Below are 13,024 nucleotides of genomic sequence, written 5' to 3'. Positions count from 1 at the left end.
ACAGAGAAACCCTGTCTCGAAAAACCAAAAAAAAAAAAAAAAAAGTCAAAATGAAAATTTGTATAATGTAATCCTAATTGGTCTTATTAAATAAAAACCTGAAGTCAGATATTAGGGAGTGAAAGCCAAAAGATCAGAGAAGCAGAGCAGACAGCCACTAGAGTTCTTACCTCTTCAAATGCTCAGACCCAATAGGCAAGGTCCTGTCTCTACAGATCCCCAGACTGGATGCTCTGAGCTCCTGTCTCCTCCCACCTTATATTCCTCTCTGCCCAGCCATCGCTCCTGTCTCCACCTCCCTAGTGCTGAGACCCAATGAGTGGGATCCCCAGTGCTGGGATCAAAGATGTGAACTCTGTTTTTCTTTTAGACTGATTTGATCTTGAGTAGCCTAGAGAGGCCTTGAACTCACAGAGATCTGTCGGCCTGCTTCCTGGAGTGCTGGGATTAAAGGTGTGCACCACCACTGCCCAGCCTCTATGGCTAGTTAGTGTGGCTAGTTCCGCACTCTGATCCTCAGGGAAGCTTTATTTGTTATCAAATATCACCAGAAACTTGTTTTTCATAAGAGGATTTAAGTTACATGTATTTATAAGCATTAGATAGCTTTTATATAAGCCTTTGATTCTGGTACTTTTGGGGAGAAGCTAAAGATATTTTTTTTAAATATTTATTTATTATGTATACAATATTCCGTCTGCACGTATGCCTGGAAGCCAGAAGAGGGCACCAGACCTCATTACAGATGGTTGTGAGCCACCATGTGGTTGCTGGGAATTGAACTCAGGACCTTTAAAAGAGCAGGCAATGCTCTTAACCTCTGAGCCATCTCTCCAGCCCCAAGATATTATTTTTTAACTTAGAAAAAATTCTTTACAAAAATTTTACCTTTTTTGAAATGGTAAGTCTTCACTTAGTAAGTCTACCACTTCAAAAGGTTCTGTTCATGAAATTTTGTATGAGAAAAAAAATTAATTAAAAGGCTTCATTGATTGCTTTTCTATCTCTAACAAAAAATTTAAGGTTTAAAATTTCTCCTACACATATGTGATTTAGTGATTTGATAATACATTATCTTCTCTTTGTAATTCAAAGAAATACTTAACCAGATATTGCAATAACAAAGTGATGGTAAAACTTAAAAATGTATTAATATTCAGCACAATACAAGTAACCCCCATTTCCACTGGCAAAAGACAACAGGAAAGAGAAGTTTTACAAGTTTTCTCTCCAAAACAGAGGCCAATGGAGAAGCTGTTGGTCTGTTTCTGCTAGAGCACAGATCATGGACCACGGTCCCTGTCCGCTGTGGGCAGTTAGTCACCTCCACTGTTCTCTCTGCCCACTTGGTAGGCGCGAAGCTGTTCTACAAAGCCAGGATTCGGACATATGGACGGCCTTGCACTTTTCACCAACGACAAAGCTCTGGTGAACTCCATTTCTTCAAAAGTCATCAGGAAGCCGATGACAATGGCAGCAGCCCTGGAAACTCCTGCATTACAGTGAATGAGGACCACGCCATCCTGCAATGACAGCAAACAAAATTCACATTAGTCACCTGAGAAAGGTCATTAAATTAATTACACATTCTTAGCAGACTCAAAACTGTCAAGTAAATAATTCATCTTGTCTATCTATATCACAGAATAAATTTCACTGCAGAAAACGAGGACAAATTTATCATCTAACACCTGCTTTCCCCCGGGACTGAAAGGCTCTGATAATGTGGTTGGAATTCTCAAATGGCATCTTCTACAGGCCTCAAGTGACCCAGCCAAGTACAGAGAAAAACCTAGCAACTTACCAGCGCATGTATAGAAATAACTGGTGTCCCTGGCTTGGAAATCTACGAACAAAATCATTGGTGCTGTGGGGCCTGTGATTCCGAAGGAAGTAAATTAAAAATATTCTTAACCAATCAGCTAGTAAATGATGGAATGGGAAAGGTAATTATATCCCAGATGTGAGGTCCATAAATAGAAAACTCCTCAGGTAAATGATACTTTACAAGTGCAGTGGACACAGTGCAGGGTGGATGCCGGTTTGGGCAATATTGCATCAATGATGAATGAAATCGATCTGATGGACCAACAGTGTACAGTTGGCCGACTGCGGGCTTTTAAAAAGTTAATGATCTATAGTGAACGGAGCACACAGCACAGAATTAAACATTTCAGCAACCTCATTTCTCCACTCGTCATCTGGTACAGCAGGAAAGGGACAGGAGGGGACCATATGACTAGAAACCCTAGCTCCCAAGCTCACATTACACTACTGCTGTCATGGGCCATTTGACTAATTCAGGCTTGCCAGGCAGCCTCCCCACATCTGTGGATCTGTGATGAAAATACTGTCTTGATCCACTGTATCAAACCTGCAAGGGCATCTCTTTTCAAGAATGATTAGTAACAAAATTAATATTTTGAAATTCCTCACATCAACAAGTCTGTGTCAACTGTCTATGACTCACTTTTGAGCTTTGCTTCCACACAGGAAAAGTAAAATAACACCCACCATATACATCTACACATCAGGAACTTGTCCCACTTTTTAAAAATTATCTTTATTTTTAAAAATTATGTGTGTGTGCATGTACATGTGTGCGCACACGTGTGGGTAGAGACCCCATGGAGGCCAGAAGAGTGTATCCCATCCTCTGGAGCTGGAGTTACACATGTGAGCTGCCAGGGTACTGGGAACTAACTGGTCCTCCAGGAGTAAGAGCTCTTGTGTGCTAGGCCATCTCTCCAGCCCCTCTCATTTTGTTCTTTGTGGGTTTTCTTCTGCATTTGCAGTACTAGTAGTTATAGTACTATAGAGCTATAAGATTCATAGCGCTGCACACACTAGGCAAGTTCTCTATCACCAGCCTTTCCTTTTCATTTTAAGACAGGTTCTCACTAAGTAGCCCCGGGCGGTTCTAGACTCACCCGGTACTTCAGTCTTCCTGCCTCAACCTAATTTGTTTTTCCACTTTGTACCAACAGTTGGTTTTGTTTTTAAGGATAGGGTTCCTCTGTGTACTATTGGCTGTCCTAGAACTTGCTCTGTAGACCAGGCTGATCTCGAACTCACAGAGACCCATCTGCCTCTGTCTAAGTGCTGGGATGAAAGATGTGAGTCATCACTTAACAGTTTATTTTTTATGACTTAAAATGTTTAAAAATTATATTACAACAACTTGAAAATTACTAATGTATATTACTTAGTTCAAAACAATCTCCAGATCTCAATCAATTTTTAAAAAATTTTAATATTTTTCTTTCACTAGTTTAAATAACTACTTTTCTTTTTTATAAATTTATTTACTTTATGTGTATGTATGTCCACCTTGTCAGAAGATGTTAGAGTCTGTGCTGGCTAGTCTTCTGTCAACTTGACACAAGCCAGAGTTATCTGAAAGGAGGTAACTTCAATTGAGAAAATACCTTCATAAGATCCAGCTATAAGGCATTTTCTTAATTAGTGATTGATGGGGGGGGGACTAGCCCATTGTGGGTGGTGCCATTCCCTGGGCTGGTAGTCCTGAATTTTATAAGAAAGCAGGTTGAGTCAGTCATGATGAGCAAACCAGTAAGCAGAACCCCTCCATGTCCTCTGCATCAGCTCCTGTCTCTAGGTTCCTTCCCTGAGTTCCTGTCCTGACTTTCTTCGATGATGAACATATATGGAAGTGTAAGGCAAGCAATCCTTTTCCTCCCTAATCTGCTGTTTTGTTTTTGTTTTGTTTTGTTTTGTTTGTTTGTTTTGGTCATGGTGTTTTGTTATAATAGAAACCCTAACTAAGACAGGTTCCCTGGAAGTCGCAGTCGGTTATGAGCTACCATATTGGGAAACAGGTCTGGGTCCTCTGCAGGAAAGAGAACTCTCTCTCAATGGCTAAGCCTGGTCTCCAGCCCCTGTAACATTCCATCAGGGAGTACAGAGCGATTCATGAAGTCTTAACCCTACTTGAAGAGCTACGAACAGTCAACAGGTGCTAGGGTAGGGAGAGTCAGGTTTCTCCAGAAGTGTGGTCTCTGGTAGGTTGACCACGCTCCAGTGGATGCCCATGCCCAGTGTATATGGGCAGCAGTAATTAAACTCAGTGAGTTATTTAAAAAAGAGAGAGAGAGAGAGCATGAATTTGAGAGGGGGATGTGGGAGGATCTCAGAGGAGGTGGAGGGAGACAGTGGGGGAGGATTGGTGTAGGATTAAAATACATTGTATCCATGTATAAAATCCTCAAAGAAAAACTTTTAAATATATTAAAAATTAAATATAATAAAATACTTCCAATTTTTTGGAGAGTCAGACTGTGACAATTCCTGAAGAAAGATAACCTCCTTATTGTGCTGAGATCTCCCAGCAAACGTCTGTAGCACAGGTCACTAGACAACATTCATGCCTATCCAATATGGTGCTGTGCTTTGAAGATGGTTTGAGCATGGCCCCTAGAGGCTCATGGTATCAAAGTTTGGGCTCATGCTGTGAGGTTAGGAGGTGGTGGGACTCGGGGACGGACTCCTGCAAGGGATGTGCTCCTAGTCCCAGAGTCCCCATGGGACTCCTGACTAGTTCTTGGGGGAAGAGACTACTACATAAGCCGTATCCACCAACCTGCCTGGGCATCTGATATTGCTACCATAAACAGGTCTATGAGTGTGAATCCTCTGATACTATTCCTTATCAAAAATGATTATACATTCCATCAACCATAAAAACTAAAGGAATTAATTGGAAAAATATAAACTCAATTACAATTAAAATATAAAACAGAATTAGTTATTGAGAGAAAAAAAATATTATTTCAGGGTACAACTTTAGGTAATAGCCATCCTAGAAGTCCTGTCTGTCGGAACATTGGTATAAATCGAACTTAATATTGAAGTAATATCTTGTGTTGGTCTTCTTAAGTCACAAAACCAGCAGATAGTTTCAGATTAGGATTTCATATCGTCTCAGCACAACAACATGCATTCTGTCTTAAAATTCTATGCTTCAAAATGCATAGGGGCCAGAGATACAGCTCAGCTGGTAGAGTACTTGCTTGGCACGAACAAGGCCCCAGGTTCCATGCCCAGTCCAGCATAAAAAAAGACACGGTAACGCACATCTCCAAGTCTAGTGTGGGGGTGGTAGAGGCAGGAAGACCAGAAGTTCAAGATCATCCTTGGCTGCACAGCAAGTCTGAGGCTTCACCTAAGCTCGATGACCCTGCTTCAATCAATCAGTCAGTCATTTTTTATAGGCACAGCTACACAATCTCTGCGCCTTAGTCATGAGAATGAATTCATCACCAAGAATCCGCTGACAAGACTAGAGCAGACTGTACCCTTTGGTCCATCTGGCTTCTGACAAATCTGTCAGGATGTATGTAGGTGCTAACACAGCCTCAGAGGACATTTAACTATGTATTTACACAGGAAAATTCAGAAGCGGAGGGAGTTTGTATCCCAGTGTTTCTTAGTAAGAACTCAAAAGAAACAAAGCTAAATTAATATGAAAAATAAACTTCTCATTAATTAAAAAAAAAAACAATTGTTGGGCAGTGGTGGCATATGCCTTTAAACCCAGCACTCGGGAGGCAGAGGCAGGTGGATATCTGTGAGTTTGAGGTCTACAAGAGCTAGTCCTAGGACAGACACCAAAGCTACAGAGTAACCCTGTCTCGAAAAACCAAAAAACAAACAAGAAACAAACAAACAACAACAACAAAAACCAATTAGAGAACCAAAAATACTGAAGGATTTGATGAGTATTACTAAAGGGAAATCTTCACAATGGTCCTTCACAAATTCAGTAAAACATACAAAAACCAGACGGTGGTCCCCTGTTTTTGAATTTCTAGTCCTGAAGAACTATATCAAAATAAAACTCACCTTCAGTTTTGCTTGCTCAATAAACTGAAAACATTCTGGAAAATAGGACAGGATATTGGTTTCAGGCACATCCAGTATAGAAATGGTCTTATATGTAAACTCAGTAAGGAAGGCATTTTCTACTCCATAAGCAACATTGAGAATATGGGTCACCTTAAAAGGAAGAACAGAGATGGTTTTTAAGTTCTGTGAATTAAATGATCCAGAAACAGACTGGAATTGTAACTTCCAGAATATGAATAATGAAAACATAATGACTCACTAACTGATACATGTTCTCTGCCTCATCCCTCAGCAACAATGCTCTTTAATAATACATGCATGAAGCTTCTGTTGTACTCTGACTTCTTGGAGACTGCCATCCGCCCTGCACTAGAAGCACTGTGAAAATTCAGACCAGGTTGAACTTAATGATCCTAAGAACTGAGTGAACAAGGACCTCAGCAGAAAGTACTTAAAATATCTACTAGGAAAAAAACACCTCAGTGAATATTATTGTGGTATATTATTTGTTTTAATAAGTAAACTTCTCTGAAGATCAGAGGGCAAAAAACAAAGACAAGAACCTCAGTGGTTTTTGTTTGTTTGGTTTGGTTTTCTATTGCAATGAACCACAGGCATTTATGGGGCTTATGAAAGGGACCCAGCCAAAAAGGTTCTTTTTCAAGAAAGCCTACCTCTACCACCCAGTGAGAGAAGTGTTGCTTGATGCTGGCCTTGGGCTGGGACACCTTCTATAACAGGGGTAGTATGAATTCCTTTATTCTTACTTCGTATTTACCAGGCATGCAGCTTGTCTCAGGCCTCTTACTTATTATTATTATTATTTCCACTGCAAATCAAAATGTGCTTCTGTCTCTGAAATCAAAACACTGTAAAGAGGAAAGATGAAAAGGTTTGCTTTCATCGCGTCTCCACGCCATCTTTTCTACTCTCACAGCAACCACGTTCACTGCTTTTCTCTCATATTCTTTTGAGGTTTCTTTATGCAAATTTTACTTATTGATCTAAACACTCAACCAGCCAACTAAGCAGCCAGCCAGCAGTAGCTGAGAGCTCACCACAATCTGATCCGTGATCCACAAGTTGCAAGCAGGGAGAGGGGGTGAGACTGTGCCTGGCATGGGCTTTGGAAACCTCAAAGGCCACCCCTAATGAGACACCTCCTCCAACAGGACCACAGCTCCTAATCCTTCCTACACAGTCCACCAACTAGGAACTTTCTTCTCCCCGTAACCAACCAATCGTGAGGATTTTGACCTCTCAGGATACCTCAAATCCACCACTTCTCTCTACCCCTCTGCATTCGAATCTAAGCCAGTCTCAGCTTCCCGAGATAAATGAAGTAACTCCACGGTTGGTCTCCCCATCTCTAGCTCAATTCTGTTTCCCACACTGCTTCTTATGAGAAATCTCTTTAAAGTGCACCTTTAATCCTGATATTTCACTGCGCAAATGTGTCACTGGCTTTCACCACGTTTTGGATCGTGTCTAAACAACAATGGCACTGGGTCACGCTTGCCTCTCTTTGCTCATATCTTGGTACCCTTTGTTCTCACACTATCTTCTGATCTCCACCTCTGTCCCTGCAAGCATCAACCTTTCTTTTCTCTGGCTTGGGGCTGTCTACACACACCATCTCTTCTATCTGAATCCTCTTAGGTCTGTTCCCTCCTCACCCCCCTCAGAGAGAAATTCAAGATTCCCTCCTCCAAGAAGCTTTTCCTGAGTCCCCAAGTCTCAAACCAAACCAAACAAACCAGGGGCATCATCACTCTGTACTTCTCGACTGAATCGTACACTATACCATTCTATAGAGTTTTTTTATTTTCTTTGGGTCCATTCTGAGCATAAGCTTCAAGCGAACAGGAACCTCATGTGCTCCTCAAACCACTCAACATGAACTGAAACTGTGCTTGACATGTTAGCAAACAGCTAAAAGTTACTTCGAGGAAATACTGAAAGCAAGCAATAAATCCAATCAGTTGTGTGAAGGGAGCAGGTAAGAAGCAATATTAGTGGAGGCTGGTGTATGAACTGGGACTCAGGGATGGGTGGGTCTTTGACAAGCAGAGGTGAGGAAAGTCTGCCCCATACAGAACTGCTCACACATAGGCAGGAAAGATGTGCTTCCAGGGTCAAGTGCATGGGTTGTGTGAAGGGACCTGAGAAGAACGGGAAACGGGAAGGCTGAATTACACAGCTGTGTATTTAAAGCAGGTGCGATTATTCTGTCAATGCTATTAAAATCGGAGCCCAAACTGCACAGATGAAAGGAATCATGCCAAAGTTGGAGCAATACAGTTTTCCCATGGGATGGGAGAACGGCCATCCCCTTGGATGCAGTCCTAGACCTGAAGCATCCGTCGCTGCATTTACCTTGTACTTCCTCAGTAGCTCCAGATCGTGAGCGGCATCCTGTGACCCTGAGGAAATAAATCATACGATCCTGAATACAAACGCCACCATTCTGAATCTTCACACGAATTTTATGTAAGGATTCTCTAAAAAACACAACAACGTGGGGAAAAAAAATCAATGTGGGAGAATATCAGTTTAATTTTTTAGAAGGGAAATTTGGTAATATTCGCCATGAAAAGTTAACTTTTGTATCCATCTATGGACTTTCCCATTTTGAATAATTTATACTAAAATTATAGATGTTGCGGTGATTACCTCTAAGGATGTTCACATGTAACATATAAAAACAAAACCAGCAAGCAAAACAACACCAAGTCCAATGTAGGTGCTAAGATAAATAAAAGATGGTACAATTACATAGCGAAATCTGTATAGCAATATGTACCACTAGAAATAAAAATTAAAATAGGTAAGGCATGGGATACATATTCTCAGTATGTTAGGAAATAAATACGCGTTAGAGGGGCTTGGAAGACGGCTCAGTGGGTGAAGTACTTGCTAAAACAGGACCTGAGTTAGATCCCTACCACCCACATACAATCCAGGCAGGGTGTGAAATGTACCATAAAAAACAAAAACGTGTTTAAAATCAGAAAGTACATGGAACAAAACATTAAATGTGGGGTTACAGGTGATTATTTTTCTTACGTGAATTCTATTATTTACAATAAACACCTCTTTGTTTTATAAAAGAAAGGGTATTAAGAAAGTCAGACACCTGCAGAGTAAGCCCAGGCCAGCTGCCGAGGGAACACGCAGTAGCTCTGCGGTCCACGGCTCCCACCCACACACTGTACCCCGCTAGGGCTGTGCCTCTCGCGGTCTCCTTCTGCCGAAGACGGCTCCCTACTCTCCAATACTTGGAGACACTCAGAGCAAATTCTTATCTGAGAATGGCCAGTTAGCACAGAGCAGGTTTCACAAATGCTCAAACGGGACATTTACAACGAAGGATTTCAGGAATGTTACTTTCCTGTGACTCTGTTTCCGTACACAACACTTTCCCTGCCGCCCTTCCTTGCCTGAGGAATCGGCTTCCCTTACATGATTTCAGGTCACTGAGCATCCACAAGTACACAGTGGGTCCCAGCTGGGAGACTCCTTACTAAACACGCATTCTGCTTCTTTCTACTCGGAAGTTAGACTTCCAAAAGATGGGCATTTAACAGACGTAGACGGTGGGTACAGAAATGTCTGTTCTCTCGTCTTTCTGTAATTTCCTGCCAGTTTGAAATACTTCACAACTAAAAGGTAATTCTCAGCTGTCAACTCTAGGAAGGCTTAACCACGTCGTGGATGGCAAACACGTACAGATAAATTAGTTTTAACTTAATATTTAGTGAACATACCATCTTTTAACAAATTACTCTGACCTGTTTGTATTTTAAAATAGTAAACCTGCAACATGGCTTAAGTGAAACCCTTTCCTTTCTCACCCTGTGCTTGCGGTATTGAGGTATGTACTCCACTGCTGGGTCTCACTCTGCTGCTGACGCTGCCCTCACTCTGCAGCCCAGGGAGCCGTGAACTAGTTATTTTCCTGCCTCAGCTTCTGGAACAGTTACCACGGCAGCTAATTAAAATTCTGGTTTTTAAAGTATTTACTTATTTATTCATTTACTTTTTTTTTTTTTTTTTGGTTTTTCGAGACAGGGTTTCTCTGTAGCTTTGGAGCCTGTCCTGGAACTCCCTTTGTAGACCAGGCTGGTCTCGAACTCCCAGAGATCCGCCTGCCTCTGCCTCCCGAGTGCTGGGATTACAGGCGTGCGCCACCACCGCCTGGCTTTTCATTTACTTTTTTTTTCCCATTTATTGTGAATGTAAGAAAGAAGGGGAGAGCTGGGCGGTGGTGGCGCACGCCTTTAATCCCAGCACTTGGGAGGCAGAGGCAGGCGGATCTCTGTGAGTTCGAGACCAGCCTGGTCTACAGAGCTAGTTCCAGGACAGGCTCCAAAGCCACAGAGAAACCCTGTCTCAAAAAAAAAAAAAAAAAAAAAAAAAAAAAAAGAAAGAAAGAAGGGGAGAGAAAGCGACAGAGACAAAGGGCGGACGAAGACAAAGCGTGTGCCTGGGGAGGTCAGAAGCAGCTCCAGGAAGTCAAATAACTGAGATGTGCTCATATAGATATTATCACTCTGGATACAGTGAACGAGATCTGAGCCGTCCTGCTCAGTCAAACCATTCACTTAAGGTTTTGCTGTTCATTTGGTGAGATCATATATTTTTTTCTCTGAGCTGAAAAACTAGATGGCCTTATTTATTCAATCAATTTAAAGAGAGTTTGTAGTGATATTTCATTTGTATTTTAATAAATAAAGCTTGTCTGAAGAGCAGAAGGTAAAACCAAGCCACTAGAGGCCAGGCCGTGGTGGCTCACACCTTTAATCCCAGCACTAGAGAAGAATATAAGGCAGGATGAGACTGAAATTCATTCTCTTTCAGTCTGAGGATTTCTTTGAGGTAACAGCTCTCTAGTGGCTTAACCGCTTTGCTTTTCTGATCTTCAGATTGGGCCCCAATATCTGTGTCTGGGTTTTTAATCATGTATGGTAAGTCTTAATACTCATGGTATAACGATAACTCCCACTGCTTGAGTGTTGTCAAGGAAACATTCACAATGCCAGAACAACTTTATCGGGTGTTACTTCAGGTAAAGCAGGTGGTTTGGAGGGTAGAGAAATGGCTCAGTGGCTGAGAGCATGTGTTGTTCACACAGAGGATGCAGATTACGTTCCCAGCACAAATATGGTGGTTCACAACTGTCCTTAACTCCCGTCAGGGGAATCCGATGACCTCTTCTGATCTCTGGGGTTACCATGCACACACATGATGGACATGTAACATGCATACAATACATGCACATAAAATAAATAAACTAAAAAAATTCTTTAAGCAGATGGCTTTGGCGGTCTAGAGAGAATAAATGCATTGCACCACCTAATGTAAGTCTAACTGCAAGCAACACAGTTTAATGACAGAGGGTAAGAGTCCATCAGACGTGGACCTGATGCCCAGCTCTGCTGTTTACTAAATCTGTTATCTGTGCAAATCACTTACCCAGTCTTAAAGCCCAGTCCCCAATTGTAACTTGGAAATCTTTAAAAGCATTGTATGTGTATACTTCACATTGTGGGTATATCTAACTCCCGATTCTGTGTCCATGTGTTATTTTCTCATTCATAAATATGAAGTAATGCAGATCTACGGGATAGGCCGGTTTCTAAAGAATACCATACTAGATCAACAAGATAACAAGCGAGTACTCTCCAGGCGGTAGTGGTGCAGCACTCGGGAGGCAGAGGCAGGCAGATCTCTGTGAGTTCGAGGCCAGCCTGGTCTACAAGAGCTAGTTCCAGGACAGGCTCCAAAGCTACAGAAAAGCCTTATCTCGAAAAAACAAAAACAGAAGCAATAACAACAACAACAACAACAACAACAACAACAACAAAAATCCCAAGTGAGTTCTCTTACATGCTTTCTTCTTTTGCTATCTGTGGGCGATGCTTGCATACAAATTCAGTATTTCCACATCACAAGACATGAGGCCAACAGACTCGTAGATGTAAAATAGAAGCCTTGTTTTCAGCACAGCAAAGACAGACACAGTGAGCAGATGATAGAGGAAGTAAGCTTTCAGCGTCCTTCCAACAGCCAAGGAATCACGTACTTATTTGCATTTTAAAAGGATATGATCTTTTCACAAAACAAGAAAACACAGCCTCCCATTAGCCTCCAGAGAAAGTTAAGAAAATAAGAACATTTCTTCTAAAATTCTAGAATCAGGTGTCAAAGTGATAAATGTTGATGTGAAAGAAACATCCCTATTTTTTTCCTAACCTAAAAAAGTAAACATTTAAACTTTCCGTCAGGATAGCTGATGATGTTACTGTGCAAGGGGGATTATTAGGCATAGAGGAAGCTGAAGGCAAAGGAATCCAGTTCAAAGGACTCCACAACGCAGTGGCCAGCCAGTCTACTCACCCAGAAGCAGCCAGGGCTTAATAACGCCAACTTGCAGGTCCAAGCTAAGGTCCTGCACGTAGCCACAACCACCCCCACCGCCGGGCTCCGCTTCCACAACTTCAACTGTGGCATCTTTCCAGGTCTCTATAAGTTTCTTTCCAGTTAGCGTGGTCACCCTGGTGCACTGCTTCCTGAGGTTAGTCCGGGAGAATGCTTGGATTTCTTGGTTCAGGGAGTGCATTACATGAGCGGAGGAGGAAAGGCGGCAGACACAAAGACACACCGCCCTCACCGGGCGTCACTACCCGGAGCTGGACCCTGCAGGTGACAGCCGCTCGGTTTAGAGCAGCCCGGCCCCGCTGTCCCGAGCGCCGCTGTAAGGCGGCAGCTGATTGGCCGCTGAGACACAGGGGCTGATTGGATACCGCTTCCCACCTGCAGCCGGAAGTTCTGGGTCTTCCGGGTCCGTCACCGCCCCTCAGCCGGGCTGGTCCTCAGTGTTTCATCCCTGCTGAGTTCTGCACGCGGCGTGGTCTTTCTGAGACGCAGTCGGGGAGAGCGGGTGTCTCCCTGGCTCTCAGCTCTCCCAGGGCAGTGTGTTCCGGGACGGCCCGACCCTGACGACGGTGCGGTGGAGATAGCTGCTGAGCCACGGTCGCCTCCGGGCGCTGCTCCTCCTTTGTCCTCACTTTTTTCCCTCTGCTGTTACTCCTAGGACAGACTTTGACTAGATAAAACCACTGAGTTTATCAGTGAAGCGCCAGCTAAAGTACAGCGT

The 13,024-nt window shown here is 42.7% G+C and overlaps 1 protein-coding gene across 1 annotated transcript; it reads right to left on the bottom strand.

Moving 5' to 3' along the window:
• Nucleotides 1-1,005: 1,005 nt before the first annotated feature.
• Dusp19 (dual specificity phosphatase 19) lies at nt 1,006-12,607 on the bottom strand. Its single transcript, XM_005346644.2, has 4 exons — nt 12,265-12,607; nt 8,242-8,288; nt 5,863-6,015; nt 1,006-1,523 (listed from the first exon to the last, which is right to left on the bottom strand). Exons 1-4 carry the CDS (start codon nt 12,485-12,487, stop codon nt 1,317-1,319), a joined length of 630 nt encoding a protein of 209 aa, XP_005346701.1. The 5' UTR covers nt 12,488-12,607; the 3' UTR covers nt 1,006-1,316.
• Between the last annotated feature and the right edge of the window lie 417 nt (nt 12,608-13,024).

This window comes from Microtus ochrogaster, chromosome 4, assembly GCF_000317375.1.
Source record: "Microtus ochrogaster isolate Prairie Vole_2 chromosome 4, MicOch1.0, whole genome shotgun sequence".
Classification (NCBI taxonomy): Eukaryota; Metazoa; Chordata; class Mammalia; order Rodentia; family Cricetidae; genus Microtus; species Microtus ochrogaster.
Note: the sequence above shows the minus strand (reverse complement) of the source record. Positions and strands in the feature narration are given on the sequence as shown.

What these genes read in the sequence shown, in the direction of transcription:
- Dusp19 (XM_005346644.2), bottom strand. Translation starts at nt 12,487, where the DNA reads ATGCACTCCCTGAACCAAGAAATCCAAGCATTCTCCCGGACTAACCTC. An exon ending in TAAGCCCTGGCTGCTTCTGG is followed by an intron (nt 8,289 to 12,264) that starts GTGAGTAGACTG and finishes TTATTTCCTCAG; the next exon opens with GGTCACAGGATGCCGCTCAC. An exon ending in TTGAGCAAGCAAAACTGAAG is followed by an intron (nt 1,524 to 5,862) that starts GTGAGTTTTATT and finishes CTGTCATTGCAG; the next exon opens with GATGGCGTGGTCCTCATTCA.